The 15,257-nt window shown below is 45.6% G+C and overlaps 1 protein-coding gene across 4 annotated transcripts in view; it reads right to left on the bottom strand.

Moving 5' to 3' along the window:
* ARHGEF3 (Rho guanine nucleotide exchange factor 3) overlaps positions 1 to 15,257 on the bottom strand; it is a 63,232-nt gene that overhangs the window by 38,446 nt on the left and 9,529 nt on the right. For 2 of the 4 annotated variants that reach the window (XM_078872320.1, XM_078872321.1), the window contains exon 3: positions 13,168 to 13,230. In XM_078872320.1, the coding sequence (XP_078728446.1) occupies positions 13,168 to 13,230 (63 nt within the window). Of the gene's footprint in view, positions 1 to 811; positions 1,662 to 8,894; positions 9,109 to 13,167; positions 13,231 to 15,257 lie in introns of those variants that run through there. The other 2 variants (XM_078872322.1, XM_078872323.1) reach the window with 2 other exon arrangements.

The raw sequence follows: 15,257 nt of genomic DNA, 5'->3' as shown, positions 1-15,257 counted from the left end.
ACAATGCGGTAGTAATTTAAGCGGTTCCCAATGGCTTTACTAGTGCAGGGGCCACAAAGAAACTCATAATTGATGCGCTGCTGCTTGAGTCACATTAGCACAAGCCACAAGTAAGTCGCATGCAAACAAGCCCGACTGAGCCACACAGAGCATTCAGCCTTGGAATACTGTAAAAGCAGTAGTCTAATTAAGCTTAAATTGGAACTATCAACGGATTAGCCAGGGCACTTATTGTAATTTAAATGTGCAGGTAAACACATGGCCCCAGTTAGTTGTTGCCTGACGACCAGTGAATTGGAAAGAACAAATGTCCCATTTTGCATGTGTTTTGGCTCAACATGTAACAGCCAAATGTTATCTTTAAAAAAATAAAGATGGTTGCATTTGTAATCTATACCTGCTTGCAAGTGAACACGCATACACAGGCGAGGATAGTTTATATATTAAAAACGTGCATTATAGCTACAACGGATCGTGGACACTGATGTGAGAAAAGGCGGATTTATCAAAGTCACATGAACCATGCCTCAAGATGATAAAGATTATTTTAAACAAAGCAGACCATATGGGAATAAAAAACAGATGAGCCCATGAACAAAACATACTTCCGCAGATATAGCTGAGTTTAAAAAAGTACGATAAAATGTGTAATACGTGCAAATAAATACATGTTAAACTGCCACAAAGAAACATGCTTCACGGACAGCATGTGTCTAGTCTGCAGAATTACATTTGTCTGGTCAATATCGCCATGTACACATCAAGTTAAAAACGTGTCGCAAGCCGAGGGTGCCGGGTGTGTAGCGCCTACCTCGTCCCCACTTTCTGTTGCCTCCACCTCCCAGTTCTTGAGCGTTGTCTGCTTAACAAACATCTGGCCCCGACTGCGCAGGTGGCACCAAGCTCCACTCGGATTACGAATCGTTCCCGTTTTCTTTCAGCTGACCGGCATGTTCGTCTCGCTTTGGCCACAGTGGGCTTTTTTTTACATCGAGCCGTTGGCTATCCCTTCCAACCTTCCTCTATTAATCTGATAATCTTCACCGACAGTCGCTAAATGCCAACCAGCAGCGCTTCCTGTACTTGAAAATACGGTCGTCACCTTTCTAGCTGTCCCTGACCGTTGTTCTTAATAATGGTTTTCAAATGTTCTTTTTTATCTTCAGCCTTTTGCCGTGCTCCTGGTACGGCAAGTTATTTCTAGCTACACGAAACAGAGTTTTATCTTGAAGCGACGTCAGTTTTGGCTGCCTCCGATTAAATAACCCTCTCACAACTCCCTCTAGCTGATGATTAATTTAATTTGTATTACAGCTCCACCTATGAAGGGACAGCCCACTCGTATTGCTGCAATGTCCCTCTCTCTTCTGCCTCTGGGCTGCGGAGGCAGCTTAACCTTTCAGACGCACGCCTTTGCTCTTTTGTGCTTTCCCCGAATGCGCGGTAACGCTGGAAATGTGGACCGGTGAAAAGGGTACCAACGCATGCGTCTCTCCCGCCAGCGCGTTAACAGCGAAATGACGACTGAGCATGTCAGTGGCTATGAATCGTAACAGAGGCGGTGGCGGGGGGCGTGGGGTGCCTTTGACGTCAGCTGGCACAACCAGACCTCAGACATCGCACAATCCCACGCACTCCCCCACCCACCCCCTAAAACATATACCCACCCACTCATTCAGACATACAGACACACAGCACTCCCCAGTCTGCTCTCATCTCTACACAGCCTGTGCGTGCACAAGGGGGGTAACTCGAGCCCTCTCTGCCTCTGCTGGTCTCCCTGGAGCCTCCGACAGCAGCAGGTGGCAAACCTGTTAGCGGTCAGCTTTAGGGTTGCTATCACTCGGCAAAATCCCTCCCTAGCCCAGCGGGGTCGGCAGCCACAGCCACTTGGCTCCACACACGTTACCCAAGGGCTGTAGTCGTTAATTATCGGGCAGCGGCCATCCGAACTACTACCGCTACCTGCCCTTCCCCCATAGCTGGGGAGTGGAGGGGGTCGATCGGAATCACGCGTGCCGATGCGTGACTCTCTCCAAACAAAGCAGGGGGCTTGGCAGTGCTGTGGCCCCGAGCCTCATCACTTCTCATTGCCGAAATTAGCCAACGAGACGTGTGTCGGTCGCACGGCCAGAGTTTTTTTTTCAATGAAGTTCTCTGCATAGCCGAGTGCTTGCTGAGACATTGAATAAGTGTGACATGCGCAGGGAACCGCGGCAATCGTGGAAGCCTCGGGACAGGTCTGATCAAAGTCAATTTGGAATCCAGCTCAGAGAAAGCTATGTTTGCAAATTGTTTTCATTGATATGTTAACCATAAAAAAAATGTAAAACTCATGTATAAGTTACATACTAACTTGTGTCTAAATCAGTGTTCTTCACTAAGTTTCAGAGGGGGGCCACCCATACGACATCAGTGTGAGGGTCACCGCACATTTGAAACCATTGGGGTTAGACAGCACGGTGATGATGGGGGGTTTTTAAATTTGTGTATTGTCGAGGGCCACACGTCAGGAGCCGCACTAAAGGCCACCAGGAGTCGCCAGTGGCTAGCAGGCCTTGCAATATATGCGGCTCATCTGTACGCATGTACGTATGTAAAACATTTTCTTTCTCCAAAGAACTCCTCCTAGACCACTCTACCAATTTAAACGAAATCTCATATATAGTTGATACAAATTAGGTCAAATTGATGGAAAAATTTCGACCTTTGTGGCTGATCGGACTTGGCGCTGTCAGCTCTACCATTTAGAATACCCAAGCATGTGAAGAAATACTCTTTTCAAAATTATATAATGGCCAGGTATATATCACCGGGAATGATGTGTGCATCATTGGGGAAGATGTGTGCAGGGGCGAGGGGAACCAACCAATCTCAACGGCTTTCTACTATATTGTGTAAACTAGTGAGAGACAGGTGAGCTGATGACTGATAAGTATCAGGTGAGTGGTAAATGTGTTTTTTACAAGGGTCAGGTGTCATGTTACCTGTCCATCGCATGGGCTGCCCAATTATGGCTGACCATGGCACTTGTTACACTGTGCGGCTGCAATTCATCTTATAATCACGCAGGAACTGCGTTTATTGATTTACCTTCCCGCTGATTGCAGGCTCTATTTTGGGGACGACTCAGGCACTACTCTGGTCCTTCAGATGTCCACAAATGTGTCCTCGACAAGGCCATCCGCTCTACTTTACGTTACGTAAAATCCTTGTTTCTTACCCAACCCATATGTACCTACAAAGCCGAGTGCTCTTTACGATGGCTCATCATCATAAACCCATTGTACTTGTTTTTTTTTTACATTTCGCCATCTGAACACTTCACAAACAAACCATAAAAGCTGCTCTTGAGCAAGTTCCCATGGAGAGAATGAACACAGCCATATTACAATGCCATGATTTCTGGCTTCCAAATCAAACTGCTTTCTAAATTCCAAGTGTAGCTATCCATATTTTAACCCTTGCTAGCTCTGCAATTGTGGGGCTACATGCACGTTTCACGAGATTTGGGAAAGTTGGAACATGCATTTCTAGAGAAGAGAGGCCTGTCTTTGTCTGCTCTCTGCCATAAGTCATTTTAATTTAATTAGTTGTAGCCTTGGAAGGAAAGTTTTAATATTACGCAGACATTGTGTGGTGCGAAAGGTGCTCGTGTATTTCATTTCCTTGCTGCTCCATGCTGTGCAGTTTATTTTGAGAATACTTATCGAATCATCTGAAACTCATTTTGTCCCTGATGGAATATGTATGAGTAGCAGCAGGTCAGTTTAGTAGATTGTTTTCTCCCTGCTATCTGGAAAGATATATATTTAAAGCCGACCATACATAAACCTGTCGGAGCCAAAATAGCAATGACGTGGGATATAAGTAACACAGAGATGCTGGGATATAGACCATGCCTTACCACGTGGTTATTGGTCAAACAGAGTCATGTTCGCTTGCCAATCAGTCACAGGAGGATATTGTTTATTTTTAACCAACTATATTATTCAGAGCAAAAAAGTACAAAGACACTGTGTGTCTTCGTCATCAACAATCAAAGTATCTTCTGGAACACGGCACTGTTTAAGTTAATTTGATTTGTTACGCAAGTGATCCCGTTTTGTCAGCTGCCGGGCTATTTTACAAAGGAGATCCGCGTTTGTGTGTGAGCGCAGCAACAACAAGACAAACACATCAATAATATTTTCAGAGAACGAGTACAGGGACCTGAAGGAATATTGTATCAACGAAAAAAAGAAGAGGTAATTAATGGTCGTATATCAAACGCACACAAATACAAAATATAACAGTGGAAACATAATACGAGAGCAAGAGGCACCGGGAAAAGTTATGTTACAGGTGCAAGTAAGCTGCACAGGTAGTCCTCTACTTACGATGGAGATGCGTTAAGACGACCCCATCGCAAGTCGGACCATCGTAACTCGGGGACTACCTGTATATACTTTAGTCTCGCAGTGATATAAACATGCGCTAATCTAAAAAGAAAGCGCAAACATGTGGGGAGCCAAGAGGTGCCAGAGAAGAGGCACGGCTACAAGTACGCTTTGTGGTTGTGGTTTAATAGGGTAATTACGGGAAGTGAAGAGAGAGAACCCAGCTCTAGATGAGCGACAAGGCTACAAAAACGCAGGGCAACAACGTGGAAAGACGTACCTTTTTTTTACCAAAACAAAAGTTTTCACCAATGGATTGTTTGTAGGAACAAGGAGGAACTTCAGAGGCTGTGGGAGGGGGTTCGAGGAAAGAAGTGGTCTTTTGGGTCAATGACGGATTTGTTTAAGATGTTTAAGGTGAAGACAAACCCAGTGATGGTCACTCCAGATATCCAGGGGGGACAGAATCAAGTTAATGTACAGGCGACAAGAATGAATGGAGGGCGTCAAGGGCCAAACGGATAGTAAAACAGTATGTTAAAATAAGGCGTTTTAAGGTATATTCAGAAGCTAGGCAGTAGGTGGTAAAACAAAAAATAAATTTGTGCAGGATGGTGGCTTTAACTATATTCAGACAGAGTAGAGGTGGGATACAGCATATGTTTCTGTATAGGAATTACATTTTGGTTTTATCTTGTTGGCCATGTAGTCAATGTGGGTCTTGAAAGAAAGGTTCGAGTCCAAGATAATGCCTAATTATTTAAAGTTGTCAATCTGCTGAATACGATGTGGGTCCAGAACAAAATGCATTGGTGGTGAGACAGGTTTGAGGCAGTCATAGTATAACATAACTGTTTTCTTTACTGGAAGAGGGATAACCTCTCGGCTAATACTGATAGCCACAAACAAATGCTTATCAGTGTTGCTTGTGTGATCCTTTGGAACTCGTACCCACATACAGCCCGACAAAAGATAAAAGACTTGAACATAAAAAGCCATAGGAAAGGGGGGGGGAGGGAGCCACTCTCCCACCCACTGCTTGGATGCATACGCTGCCAGAGTTGACACGAGGCGAGAGCAAAGTGAGCGGTGGCGGATGCAGGCTCCGAGCCCTGCCGCCCGACTGAAAAAGTGGCAGTGGGTGGTGGCATCAGCTCGGGGTCACGGGGTGACCTTTCCATTGTGAGGCCAGCCCCCCTGGAGACAATCCCACAGCTGTCCGTGGGTGGAATGGCTTCTGCAGCAAGCGCCAGCCAACACAGCAACATTGGGAGTGGAGTAAAGTTGGCAATAATGGAGGGGAGAGGCGGGGAGATCCCCTCTTTCCACTTTGAGGGCTATGATTCACCCCGCTTGTATTAAAAGTTGGTCCCGGCACATCTCATGACTTGCTTTCGCACTGTAGCGAGGCTGTGAATAAATGTGGGCGTGATAAACAGGCATTGTTCAACGAGGAGAGAAGTATAGGCAAATCAAGAGGGCGGCGGAGCGTAGAACAACATGAAGGAGCGAACTGCGCCTCGAAACTCTCTATGGACAGATCAAATTGACGAATGAAACGTAAAGAAATGTGAAGTATGTTTGAAGTGATTGCTGTTTTTTTATTTCAGCAATGTCCAGGCTAGTTTTGCTTTCCTATACATTTTTGTTTACGTTTTGCTTTTTTGTTATTCCAACTTGTGAAACTCATTTTATTGACATTGATGTTGGCATTTGGTCATCTTGAAAAAAATTATAGTATAAAACACCAGAGTGTTCGAGTTACCGAGTGTCACACTCCAGTGTCGCGAGTTAGTAACAAAGTCCGAATCACAATGAACGGTCCGTGGCACAAACAGCGCAGGCATAAGACAAAAAGTCAGCAAATAAAGCCAATGCTAGGCAGAGCCTGAGTCCAGCTGAGCTTTTCACGTTTCTCTCCATGCGTTCCTCTCAACCACCTCGCTTCAGCTCCTTGGGTACCTGCAGTGGAGCCCTCCAGCAGGACCTATTGCTAGCTTTAGCTCTCCAGCTTGAGCTATTCATGTTAAACACCGAGGCTTAACGGTGCAAAAGAAGTCCAACATACATAGATACAAGATGAACTTGAAGTTTTACAGGCACTCTTAAACCTGATCCTGTCACCTCCGTGGGATTACTGTATCCAAAACTTATCCATACAAGAGATCCTTTGGAATGCATCCAGCCGGTGCAAACTCCTGTGCTTGATAATGCATTGATCTGGATGTTGAGCAGGTACACTATTGGAAAATCTTATTATTAATGTTAAAACTACAGTAATAACTCCTCAACCTGCGGATATGAGTATGGATTTATATCCACTGCCAGGTAATTCCTCTTATTCTTTCAAATTCTCAATAAGAAAAAAATGCGCAACCGAGGCAACTGCTTCCAGTCACTGTACATTCTGTGTTTGGGCGTGAAACAAATCTTCATTACAAACTCTCACAGAAAGCAATGCCCCACTGGATGATGACAACACCGTGGAAATAATTCTGACGTATTATACCTTCTCGCATACGCTGCTGTAGAGGAGTTTGTTACATGACATCACAGTGAATGTGTTTCACTCTCAGAGATTGACTATCCGAGATTTATTTAAAGACTGCATTGAATATAAAATGTTTTAGTCCAATCATCGGTGACCAATCTGAGCCCATCAACTCGCTACACTTGGGAACCGAACTTATTCACAGGTGGCTGAAAGCTGGATTCAAACCAAGGATTTCAGCAGTGCCAGCGCAATGTCCTGACACACGACAAGTCCCCCGAGTAACACAGCTGAGCTGCAGATATACATCTTGAAGCACTGTTCTGCATCACTACACTCTGCGACTATCAAGAGGTACACCTTCGCAGGACACAATCAGCCAAGCACAGCAGCAAAGTTTTCGGCTGCCCGCTCTCTGGAAGTGGAGCCATGTTTTGTAAACATCCTTTCTGACCAACGAGATAAATAAACCGGCCACCCGTTTTTGAAACCTTAGCCTCGGGCTCAACAGGAAATCAAACTTAAAAGGGGTCCAAGCAAAGAGAGGGAAACTAGCCTCAGGGACTTATTCAACTAGATTAAAACAGGCATTAGTTTGTTCATTTCAAGGCATTAACTGCATTACACGCTCATTCATGTCCATGTGCAGCAGTCATTTTGTCAATCCACTGCTGTACAAGGGCCTGCCCATGCATTGTGGGTTATTTGACCATATTTGAACAAGCTGGTCAGTGCGGTACAGTGAAGGAGAGAAGCATAGATGTACAAATGATTTTTTTCGATGCAATATCCTGTCGCCCCCCTCAACATTCGCCCATTCAAAATTTGAACCACCATCAGCAAATCTCAAGCTGCCATTCGAAAAAGTAATACTGAGGCCTGCGAATCCGCACAGCTCCAATTCCTGTTCCAATCTCTTTTCTGCAGCTTCCCTTTTATCGTTCAATAGCACACATTCCATATCCAGGTTGCTATTCCAAGACCAGACTTCCTCGTCAGTGGCCATCCTCCCTGGTGACATGACCTCGGTGTGATCATCTCTACGCAAAAAAAACCCATCTGTGCCGACGATGCATCTAAGGACAAATACAAATTCCAAACTGCTGAATGTAAACAAACAAGAAAAGATTCATGAAAATCAGCATAAAAGCCGCACACCACGCGGCATGGGGCAGCACACAAGGGCCATACAAATGCGTGCCGACACATTCAGCCACTGCCCTCTGGGCAATCCTAATTGTTCAATTATAATTGAAGAAGCCTTGCCGATAAGGGACTTTTGTCATTCAACGCCGCCTTTCGGTCGGGGCTGTTTACCCACCTGTGCCTGCCACCGTGTTTGGCCATTCTAACTCCCCCACCCCCACCACCGCATGCCCATCTCCCGCAGCCCAAAGCGCACCACTTCTTTACGAGCGCGGCGTTATAGAAGTTTTTGCTGCCTCAGCTGTTCAACGGCCAGGCTGGTGCCGACCCTGCCAAGCGCGCGTCACAATCGGAAAGCCCACTGCCGCTTGCAACGTTGTGATCGCTTTCATTCGAATGGCCGGCCTCTGGTGCTGCAGCTGCGGAAACGCAGGCAGCGGCAATGTTTATTTGTTGACACAGCCCACTTTACGCGGATGTGTGCCATTAGACACAGCGCTAACACTTTAGTAACACTTTAAATAGGCTTATCAGAGGATCTTTAAGCAAAATGACCCATTCGTGGATACTATCCTCTCTCAAACTTTCCGTGAAATATTTCCAATCAGTATAAATGAAAAATACAATGAAAAGAAAACCTGCAATTATTATTTAGAGTCCCATCCGTACCAGCGATCTCTGGAGTACAAGTTCAGTGTGCTAACCATAACACATTTGCAGCACCCCAAAGACATACAGAATACATTGCAGTAAAAAGAAACCTTGCTCATCACGGAGAACAGCCTCATCTCAACGTATACCTAAGATGTATTAAAGACAGGGTGAATTGTGAACAGCAGCAGTAAGAACCCACGACACTCGTTCGCCCCACACGTTACCTCTGCCTCCTTGGGTGGCGTGCGAATGGCGAGCGCTTCTCGAACCCTGCTCCTCCTCTTGGCAGGAAAGTACAGTGGAAAATCCTTGGCCACCATAGTGGGTCCATGCAATCGAGTGAAGCCAGTGGTTTAGGTCCGACTCGGACAAAGGGCAAGAGCTCGGTTTATCGCCGCCTATACGACACGGCTCCACGCCGACTAGCCCAACAAGGAGTGTGATGGGCAAGACTTGTAAAGATCCACCGAGGGCAGGCAGGGGGTAGGGATTGAAGGCAGACATCATGCAGATGGGACTTCCCCCTCGCCCTGCCCTCACCCCCCAACCTATCACCCCGACCCTTCACAAATCAACCCACTACCATTCATCCCCACAGTGAACATAGTGGGGTAGCATGATACACTTAACACCCACACATAACTAACTATCAACAGGCACATCCAAGTAGATTTTAACAGGAGGAATTATGCAGCGCCATGTGCCGAAGCTTAGTTAAAGGAGCTGTAAGAGTCCAACTCATCGCCTTGGCACCAACTAAACACTTCTTGTAGAGGAAAACCCTATGAAAATTATTCAATATGCCAAAACTGTCAAGCTAGAGATGTGTCAAGGAAGCATTCAGTGAGAAAGGCACTCTCAATCTCTTGAAGCAGAGGGGACATTTGGTCACCACTGATGGTGCGACAGCCCAGTGTTCCAATTAACCAGATCCAACTTAACAACCGTGGCACATTTCATGTCGAGTTGCATCTGGCCGAAAACCTCTTTAAGGGCTGTACTGTTTGCCCTGCTTTTGAATATAGCCAATCTCTTCCGGGTCAGTTTCCTGCAGTAAACCAGGCAAATCCCTGCTCTCACAGACATCGAGGTGACCACGAAGGCTGCCTTATTGCTCTTTAATAAGTCACCATGTCTGACACGTCCAGAAGGAACAGGGCCTGATCATCCGTCAGCAGGGCTCTTTGGCACTTTTTTAAGGGTGGGGGAGTTCCTTGTCCATCTCACTCGTCCTGCGGGGCCCCCAACTTTTTATTTCCTGCTCTCTCTCTCTGCTAGGCCCTGGGGGACTCTTGAGATACCCGGGAACTCGCCTGCGCTCCAAAAACGTTGGCTGCTCTAGTCATGCCCCCCGCCCAGCAACAGGCTCAATATCACCATACTCAAGCCTCCCACGGGCCTCCCAGATACCCTAGCAGGGATTATCCTGAGCCTAGCTAAGAGCCTCCTCTGCTTGAGGCCGTGGGTCTCCACGCTAGCCCCTCTGCTTGTGTGTTTGACAAGATCTGAGTCATCCCTGTCATTGCAGCATGCTTAGAGGGCTACAACCCACTACTCATGCTGTATTATACACAGCACGGTGTCAATTGTGCGTGCTGTAGAGCTGATGGCTCTTTCCTCGCCTGACTACTGATTCACAAGCGAACGGGGGCACAGCGCTGGCCCCAGATTGCTCCTGCAGGGCAATCATGACTTTGGGGGCTGCTTGCAGCACTGCTTCATGCTCGAACAGAAAAAGGTGGCTTCTTATTGTGCCACCCTCTCTTGCCGTGGATTTTTTGGAGCCACAAGCTGCGAGCCTACGTGTTCTGTCCCTCCCTATCACGCAGAGCGCTGCACTGAACACATTCCTCTAGAATGTGTTCACGCCCAAGGCAGTGAACACATTGAGAGTGCGGATAGCTTAGAGAGCAAAACGAAAAGAGGAGAGCGAGGATAAGCAATAAACAGTAAGAGGGAGGATTATGGAGAGGCAAGATTGAGACGGGAATGGTAGGAATAAGGAGAGCAAGGGTGAGAGAAACAGGGAGAGAGATAACAGGGAGGGAAGTAGGTGAGATACAGTGGAGGAAGGACAGGAATACAGAGGGGAAGAGAGGTAGAAGAGAGGAATAGAGAAACAGAGACAAAGCGAGAATACAAGATAAATTTAGATATATGGTACAAAGAAGGCATGAGAAAGGTGAAGAGAAAAAGGGCTGTATATAACATTATAAGTTTTACTGGCTGGCTGGGTGGGAGGGACAGATGGACGGTGACTTCCAAATGACGCGTGGGTTGCTAGTAGTTACCGATGAAAGTTTATACTTGAGATTTTTTTTCCAAAAAACTAAATGCAGTATGGGGCTGTGCAAATTACACAATCAGACGCAATGTTCTTTGGGAAAAGTGGTATCTGGATTGAGCCTGGAATCTGGTCATGGCAAGAGTATCCTTGTGCAAAATAGGTGCCACCCAACCTCGCCCCAACACAACAGGGATCCTCTCTCGTGCATCACACACACAGAGTAGGCGCAGTCTGAGCTCACTCTGCAACAGCGACTGGCCAACACAGGCCAGTGTAGCCACGGGCGTTTCTCCAGATGCAATTTTCTCGTCACGAAAATTGCCAACATGGCAGTGGTGTGGTTGGACATGGGCTTAGGGAGCTGTATATGCACAATGGTCAGACTGCAGTGCCCGTGTGGGGACATTGCAGGGATGCATTAAATGTGGTTCGTTTGGACCACCCCCTTGAGCAGTCAAACGTGTGCGTATTTATGCCGGAGTTTTCACGTGGACCCATGGGTTGATACAATTGCAGATAGGCACTGTGTGTGGGAGTGATGCCGTCTGCTATCCAGTGCACAGGAAAGGCGCCGTGACAAATTACCCACGAGAGTGGGCAACTTCGTGTTGGCGTTCGAAAACAAATTTGTCTGGTAAATTACCCCGCAATTATCGCACCGGAAGCATGGAAACAGGGTTTCACTGAACATTTTAATTTTTACAGGTAAAACCGAGTTACTCTGTAGTCTGTGCTATATGATATAAACGAAACACAGTAGGATACATTATTTTTTCTTCATCTGCACCCGGTTTTACTGAATGTAATAACCCAACGTTTGGCAAAAACTCAGAATTTGGGCGCATGCAGTGTTTGAGGAAAAGTGGTGCTGTAGACCATAACAAAGCGGGGACAGCTTTCATTTCAGGATAATACAAAATAATAATTCGCAAAGGAACAAAATCAGTAATTACATCTTATCATATCTGTCCCTCCACAAAATATTCATATTTGAAAACATCCCAGATGCTACTGCATAATTGTATCAGCATTGGCTTGCCCGATGACAAGACCTTGTGGCCGATGGGATGTGAAAAAAGTATTTTTCATTACGATATGGAAAGGTGACGCATTGTCCGCTTATATACAGAGTTGTTTAAAAATGGGGGTTATTGACTATAAGCAGAGTTGGCAGGAAACAAAGAGAGGGAAATGTGGGAAGCTGGAAAATGAGCATTTAGTGTCACAGTGGTTAAAGGGGCTTGGAACCTCACACCATGTGACAAGCTTAAAAAAACAGCACCAACTTAGCAGGCTCTTTAAAACCACAAATTATTGCCGTAAAGGAGGCGCCAGTATCTCGGCTAGACACAAGATAATTAGGCATCTTACGTGCAGGGTGCAAACGCTCATGCCGCTCAAAACTGCTTTTTTTAATAGGCTTAATTTTACCCTCCTTACATTTTGATGAAGGACGATAAAGAACTGCCTGCCAGTGCAGGGTCAGGAGTGGGCGTGCAAGTCGGTTGGAGGCTACCGAGTCAAAGCAAAAAACTGAATAAGCAGGCTTCCACTGCAATGATGAAATTCATAATCTGTCAACCAAGACCTCTCTCACGACTTGTTTTCACTGCTGCATCATTAAATGGTGTTTCACCCCTCGATGATAAAGCAGACACTTTTTAGCAATGTTTTAAGCGTTATTAAACGTTAAGTAGATATTATAGGCTAAAATACACATTTGGTTACTTATGCTGAATACATCTAGCAAAAGTCTTGCAAGAAATATTCAGCAAATTAACCACGTAAACCAGAAATAGTATTGACGAGTGGCATTTAAAAGAAGACATCATAGCCTAGAACTGACACTTTTTGGTGTTAATCCATAGCATAACAATTCTTAAAGCAGTACTTCCTAAGTACTTCTTAAGCACTGCTCTATTATAGCTAAGCTTCAGACAAAAAAAGGGCACTCTCTGCAGAGCAACTAACGTCGCTTTCGACATGAAAGAGACTTCGCCCTGCTTACTGGTTGCCAATAAAGTCACGAGATGCAAATAGTTGGCTCCTTGCCTTCTGTGATTTAACAGAATCTTGACTGCAAAAGACTAATGCTGTGGGATATTTCGCAGCCAAAGATTAAATATTCAAAGCAGAACACAACACACTCAAGACTACTATTAATCTGTTCTCCCATCACCTGGCCACAATAAACCTCATCACAACCTTACCTTCACATCCAGGCTATAGAGACTGACAGAGTCAGCATCTTGCTTGCGGTTCCTCTTCCTTCTCTGCAACCGTTCCAGAGCGACACATACACACTTATTGGCCTCATGCAAACAAAACAGACTACACATGTGGCTTGTGCCACCACGAGTGGTACACGTGGAAAATCTAATCTGTAGTTAGGTCTATTCTTATCTCTTAATGAGCAGAAACTCGCAGTCACAAGGTGCAAAGACAGTGATAGTGCCTTTCAAGTTTGTATGCTATGTATCTTAGGGTTCATGTACTGTATTTGCTTTACATTGCTCAGACCATACAGGATCAGATCACTCAATGACCAAGAGTCTCTTTTTGAAGAGAGAGCCTCCCTGGCAGGTCATATTTTAGCTCCTGAGATTGGGGGAGCCCTATACGTAGCTAATTTCTCAGGCTGCCCCCCTGGCCCTTGCCTTACTCCTCTAGAAGTCCCCGCTTCCTCCTTCCACGTAAAAAACTAAAGAATAAACTACATGTAATATATTACTTACTGTTAGTAGCTCAGCTTATTGGAGAGTATATTTAGTATACTGATGATACTATGTAGTTTATACTTTAGTTTTTTACATGGTGGTTTAGTTACTGCAGCTACATACTATTAACATTCCTTCCCTTTATTAATGCTACCCCTATCCCCTCCCTTTGATGCTGCTAATCCTGCATAATGCACGGGCATAATATGACTTTGAAACCCTCCACCCACCTCCTACGCATTTCACAAGTAGTGACTAATCCCATATCTGCATTTCCCTCTTGATATGCAAATTATTTTGTCAAGGCGCTCTTCCCCCTCCAACCCAGCTTAAATATACGCTCCAAGCCTGGTGTTGTTTCATTCAGATGCTGTCTTCCCGACAGACCTGTTCTTCACCTGAGGACGGCTGCTTGTGTTGTGGCCAAAACGTCGTGAGAATTATTTTATGATGTTTAATTTTTATTATTTTATTATTTCCCTTCTACGTGACTTTACCGAAAGAACCAAGAAGAGATTATACAACTTTTAAAGCTATTCCCTGTGTTTAGTGTACATGCCGTACAACGTGTTTGGAATCGACAGGAGTGAAGTTGGACTTTCAAACAAATCGAATTACGAATAGACCTCTGGAACCTAACTCGTACGTAAGTGGACGAGTCCCTGTATTGTAAAAATGGAAGGACTCCTCCAAACCTCGAGAACCCCTGCTCCATTTTGCGCGAGTTTAGTTGACTCTGTGCTTCTTATCACAAAAGGATGCATTTGGCTCCTTCAGACTATCAAACTCCTAATCCAGTACTGTGGAGGCAAGGATTGGGGGATCTCAAATATGTTAGGAAACTCCCTTCCCATGGGTGTCAAGGTGCAATACCCTGTCTCATCTGTATGTGGGTTTTCTCCAGGTGCTCTGCTTTCCTCCCACATGTATAAACACTGATTAATTGGCTGAAAACTTCTGAATATATTCGCTTCCGTGTTTGCAGATTGCGCAGCATTGTGTGTTGCAGTTGCATAAATGACACGGACGTACACAAAAGCGTTCTTAACCGACAAAGTCATCCAACCAACACCTCCCTTTACCATCATGTACACAAATTCCCCTCTGCAGCACCACCTGTCCTTGAAGCCTGGTTTACGAGATCAAAGGCGGCGTCCATCAAGAATGCCACCAACCATCTCCAGCTCCTTGCATGGCTGCCTGGCAGAATATCTTTCTAATCCCTGTACTTTCTGCTTTTCCAGGGCCTTCAAAAGAAAATGTCCCAGAAAAAGCTAAATATGTAATTGCCCTGATAATTATGACCATGGCCTGCGAGACTCCCTATCAAGCACCGTCCATGCACGGTGTTCTGTAGGATCAATACATCCTCAGCAACGGACAGCTTATGGGGAAGGGCCTTTGACATCATGGGGGCATGCACCACCGGGACAGCCATACATGTCCGCTTCTGGTTTTCCAAGGAGTCCAAATTGCTGCCCTAAAAAGCATTGGACTGCTTTGACACATACGATTTCAAAGGTGCACGGAAGTTCGCGCAACAGCCAGAGGGCTTGGCAATCATTCGTCCAAAGGTGCCAGCC

Source organism: Lampetra fluviatilis, chromosome 34 (assembly GCF_964198595.1).
Source record: "Lampetra fluviatilis chromosome 34, kcLamFluv1.1, whole genome shotgun sequence".
NCBI classification, from domain to species: domain Eukaryota; kingdom Metazoa; phylum Chordata; class Hyperoartia; order Petromyzontiformes; family Petromyzontidae; genus Lampetra; species Lampetra fluviatilis.
This window is presented reverse-complemented; position numbering and strand designations above follow the sequence as displayed.